Below are 5,647 nucleotides of genomic sequence, written 5' to 3' on the forward strand. Positions count from 1 at the left end.
GAATACACACAGTATACCTGCAGTCCCGCTTCTGTTCGAAGGTGATTTGATTTGACCGACTGTAAATGTTGAATATGCATTTTTACACTTGAAATGATTTGAGATGTTTAAAGAGAAAAAAAAACATTTGTGTTGTATGAAAGTTATCATGAGTATTCAGATTACATTACAATTTGTGTTGTAATTTAATGGATTATGATACTAACTACAGATATTGTCCTGTAAATTGTAATCTGGCCCAACCCCAGTCACACTGCTGATACATGTCAGACATTCTAACTTTATGAACTCCTGGGACCCACAGCTCTGTAACACTGTTGTGATGATTTCTGAAAATCAAGTTCACTATTGCAGCACTGTTATATGGGTTACACAGACTAGGAGGAAGGCCATTTTTAAGCCACGATAGCAGCCTGGCTCTGGGGATCTCTGGCCTCACTTTGATCCAGACTCTATCGTAGCAACTATTGCAGACGTTGCCACGATTGTTTAGTGATCCCCTGACGTCTCCTGTGGTGCCACCACGAGGGTCACAGTTGCTGTTGGCAAAGTGTGTTTTCTCTGTGGAAGCTGTTTTCACAATTGGCAATTATTGAGTTGCAGCTGCTGAGTCAGAAATAAAGAATTTATTACTGACATGTTGACTTCAACCGTGCTGCCCAGCCCTGCTGCTTTCCTTTAATTTAAGCACATCTGCACACTCAAAATAGCGACAGAACAACAGGAAACACTGATCAACAAATCAACATAAGCTGTTTGCATTTGGAAGCATACAATTTATAATTTATTCAGCTTTCATCGTGGCTCACAACTGAAGGAAAAGCAGCTGGTTTATCAGAGGGACTACATCAGCCACTATCTCCATTGTTTTCTACACATTCCCTCAGTCTCCAGCTTGTATTTTTTAAACACCACGAGGGTCACAGTTGCTGTTGGCAAAGTGTGTTTTTTCTGTGGAAGCTGTTTTCACAATTGGCAGTTATTGAGGTGCAGCGGCTGAGTCAGAAATAAAGAATTTTGGTAAGGAAGCAAACATGCTTGTGCTTATACAACATTAGGCAAGACTGAGTAGGAGCCGATAGATCTCCAATTAAAATATGTAACCCTGCAGCCTTAACCGCTGTCTGACTGGTTTATGTTGAATCACTTATTCTTTCACACACACTTCACAAAATATATGTAACTGCTCCAAAACTACACCAGGACTTATATATATATATATATATATATATATATTTTTTTTTTTTTTTAATGTAAATATACTCAATCAAGCAGGTCGTAATGCATTGTCAGATGACTGAAATAATATGCTGTGGCTCACATCCTGACCTTATCTGAAAACATTTATCATAAATTTGATTGTGTTTTCTTCCAGTATAAAGTCGACAGTGACATTTAGTTTGTTAGTTCACTAATAATGTGGATGCAAATATAACCCTGGGTAAGCAGGTTAAAAGATGCACATTTGCATCATGTCTCATTGTGACTTTCTTTCTTTCTTTTTATATTTTATGTATCAGTTATTCAACCGATAGCTTTAAAGCACATTTCAAGAGTTTCATTGTCAGGGTTTGAAATGTCACAGAGCAGTGTCCTGGCACTCCCTTTTTGTCTTTGACCTGTTTATCTCTTTGTCACTGCCACTACTGTTGATTAATCATGGTTAATCATTCATTCAGTAAATCCACCTGGAGCCAGGATTTGATCACAAGCCTTAAAAATGGGTTATCCATTTTTTAAAGGTACAATTCAGGCACTTTTCAAGCACTTTCAAGGAATCTGAACCAAAAACTTGTCAAAGCCTTTATCATCACATTTAAATTGTTACTATAAATGCAGTTGTGAAAAATAAAGTCCTTAATACCCAAAGCAACCAAAGTATATTGTCCCTGTTCATTTTACCAGCTGTTCATAAGACTGAATGCGTTGATCAGGATTATTATCTGGAGTGAGGCCTCAGGAGATACAACACATTTCATCTAAAATATGAAAAGATTTTTGGTTTACATGAGCGATTGTGTGGAAGTAACACTGGATTATGTTGAAAATCTTTTTCAAGGAGCATATTAAAATTTCAAGCATATTCCTATGAAAACACAACAGTTAAAATTAAAACTAGGCACTTTGTATGAACTCTGTGAAAAGCAAAATAAAAGATAATAATAGATTTGAAGCAAACACACTGTGGAGCAAAGTGGAAACAGACCTCCTGAGCTGCTATTTGTTTGATTTGGGGTAATAAAAGAGGAGCTTCTTCTGGTTGCTACAGCTGCTGAAATATGGACCAGCCAAAGGCCTTTGTATCCCGAAGCGCTGATAATGTTAAACAAAAGGGAAAAATATTATTAGCACTGTGTGATAATGTTAAACAAAAGGAATTACTTTAATGCAAAGCACTCTGGGTAAAACAAGTATTTCACCTCTTAAAGAGGACAATCAGCACCAAACACCTGGCGTCAGTGGTTTGGATACTCACCTAGGGACTCGGACATGGGTTTGATGAAGTGGTTGTGGGAACAACATCAGCTCTTAATGCACCAGTGTTTGTCACTTCCATTTGCTTTTTTGCTTTATTTTCTTGCTAAATGGAGATTTCTGTCCTTGACATGCAGGTACGTGATTACAAACCAATTTCTAGTTTTTATTTTTAATGAACAACGTTATAAAAGCCACGTGTTAGTAGTCATTCATGGCTATATCATATGAGGCAACAGCAGAACCACAGTATTTTAACAGCAGATACAATACCCCAGCTAGCCTTATATATTTATCTGTACTTATTTATTATTCATATTTATAGGTTAGTATTTTACTTATCTGGTTGTATCTTAAACTTCTCTGAAAGAGCAATTTGATAAATGATTTTGGATTAAAAAACAATCTTTCTATGAACCTGCAGACCATTTTCATGATTAATCGTTAAGATGTGAGAAACTATTGAAAAATTAGTCCTCTCATAAAATGTCTTGTTCTGTTCAACCAACGGCCCAAAAGATACTCAGTATGTGAGTGATATAAAACAGAAAAAATATCAAATCCACTGCAACCAGAGATTTCTTGGCATTTTTGCTTTAAAAAATGAACATCATATTTCATTAATAAGCAAAACAGCTGCTGATTAGGTCGACTTAGTAATTTGACATGGTAACCCAGCATTCTGTATCCAGCTGTACTTCTTTCAAGATGCTGAACATGTAAAATTATGTGTGAGCTTTAATACTAAATACGCTACGAGACACTAATTCATACTGTAAGAATTGGACTAACTGGAGGCGGGAGGGTGTTTATCTGTTTGAACAAAGATAAAAACTGGACATGTGTGTCTTTTCAGACGCTGTGTAAATGACGTGATGTGATCTCCAAATGAAACAAATTTCTCAAAAAAGATGAGAGAAAGTTCCTTGTTAATTTTCATTGGATCAACTGATTGACTAATCATTGCAGCTCTGTATTTAAACACGAGGGTCTTTCTGCAGGTACCTGTTTGTTTCTGTTGGAGGGTGTGTCCTGGCAGTTGTCACGATGGGCGTCTACAGCACGATTCTGTTCACCTCTGCCTTTGTCTTTCTTCTGCTCGTGTGCTCTGTGGATCCCAGCTGTGTCCACAGCTGGGCGTTCGGCATCCAGATGATGTGGCAAACCTTGTGGCACCTGCTCATACAGTACAGGGAATACTACCTGCATGAACCCGTCTGCATCAGGTACTGATAAGTATCAGAGTATCCAATATCATCCTTTATGATGCACAGTTACAAGAAATAGATTATACATAATTAATGAGTGGAAGTTCAATGATGGATACCCACCTTCTGAGAAACAAACCATCTCAATATAACATAAATGCAGAAAATTACAACTACATGAGTACAAACATTATGTTCTATTTTAAGCCGATGTTTACCAAAAATAACAACTTCTGTGGATTATAATCAAGTGCTAAAACTTTTACTCAAAATGGATTATCTTTTCAACCATCTGGAAAATAGTTTTTGAGTTTGACAGAGAAATCTCACCTTAAAGTCCACTTTTCAGCTGTCCCGGAGCTTTCGGCACCTCCCTCATCGGCAGAGGGAGTTTGCTCAATTGTCACAGAACTAAAGCTCTCCTCTAGGACGTCTCATCTACGTTGACTCCTTGTCAGACATCCTCAGCTGCTGTTTTCCAAAAGTTACCTTTGCGATATGATCAAAAGCTCCAGAGCAGCCACTAAATGGACCTTAAAGTGAGATTTAGTCAAGTGGTTTCGACCATTAAGGACGAACTTTGAACCTAAGTTGTTGTAATATAGGTATCAGCCTAAAACTTATACAGACATTCAAACGCTTATTCTTCTTTCTGCCATTAAGGACTCAGATTAACAGCTCTTGCATTTTCAGATTGTTTTTGGCAGCGTCCTCTTTGATGCTGCTCACTCAGAGAATAACCTCGCTGTCCTTGGATCTCCAGGAGAAACGTCTTATGCTATCATTTAATGCCTCATCCAAAAAGAAGGCTTGTGTGATGCTCCTCCCTCTCATCAGCTACATCCTAAACTTCACCACACTGCTTGGAGGACCTCTGTGCTCCTACAGCCGATTCGTGTCCCTCATGACGGGAATGAGCCTCAGCCCTCCACCGAATCCACTTAGTGTGGTCCTCCTAAAGTTGGTGCAGGTGTTATTCCTGGAGTGTTTAAGACATGGTCTTGTGTATTATCTGAAACATAACACCTACAGTCCCTCCAAGTCTGTCGCCCCCTATGGTGTCCTTTGGGTTTGGGGTCTGGCGGTGGTTTTGAGGATACAATATTATTCTCACTGGAGGATCAGTGAATGCCTCAATAACGCAGCTGGGTTTGGCTTTTGGGAAAATTCATCAGGAGACCCCCCGGATTGGAGCAGCCTATCTGATGGAGATTTCTGGACCATCGAGGCGTCAAGCCGCATATCAGAATTTAGCCGCCGATGGAACGGCACAACGGCTTCATGGCTGCGTAGACTGGTTTATCTGAGGTGCAGACGTTTCCCGTTGTTCATGACATTTGGTTTTTCACTGTGGTGGCACGGTGGGCATTTAGGACACTTTGTGGGATTTCTGACCTGGGCAGTGACGGTGAAAGCAGATTATCACATACACAGACACCTGTGCCCAAGACATTCATCAACGTGGAGGAAAGCGTACACTTGTTTAAGCTGGATAAACACTCAAATGATTATTGCCTGCATTGTTATGGCTGTAGAATTGAGAAATGTGTCTAGTTTGAGACTTTTGTCTACCACGTACATATGTCTGTTTCCACTTTTTAATATAATCCTGCTGCTTATCTCATTAAAACTCAACACTGTCTACTGATGTAGTCATAAGTATGGAAAGCCCAACGGATCAAATACGCACGATTTTCAACATGTTGACAACACATTGGCAACACGTTGTTTGCATGTGTTGAAACTTGTTGAAAATCACATAAATTTGAACTACTGGGCTTTCCACACAGCACACTCCCTTACCTTCATATTTGTAATATAAAGAGTCCATACCGTGGTGAGTCTGAAATTTTCGAATTGTATTGTATTTTTTCGCTGTTGTTGTTGTTTATACTGTTTATAAAATGTACATGTTTGAAAAACAGCTGTATTATTCACAGCACAGCAATGCAGCATCATTTTAT

General features: G+C 38.8%; 1 protein-coding gene across 1 annotated transcript; it reads left to right on the plus strand.

Annotated features, from left to right (window-relative positions):
* Positions 1-2,552: 2,552 nt before the first annotated feature.
* On the plus strand, positions 2,553-5,331 carry mboat4 (membrane bound O-acyltransferase domain containing 4). The gene is made up of 3 exons (XM_070833424.1): positions 2,553-2,612; positions 3,597-3,701; positions 4,377-5,331. The coding sequence occupies exons 2-3, from the start codon at positions 3,628-3,630 to the stop codon at positions 5,329-5,331; spliced, it is 1,029 nt and encodes a 342-aa protein (XP_070689525.1). The 5' UTR covers positions 2,553-2,612; positions 3,597-3,627.
* Positions 5,332-5,647: the final 316 nt, after the last annotated feature.

Source organism: Pempheris klunzingeri, chromosome 7 (genome assembly GCF_042242105.1).
Source record: "Pempheris klunzingeri isolate RE-2024b chromosome 7, fPemKlu1.hap1, whole genome shotgun sequence".
Taxonomy (NCBI): domain Eukaryota; kingdom Metazoa; phylum Chordata; class Actinopteri; order Acropomatiformes; family Pempheridae; genus Pempheris; species Pempheris klunzingeri.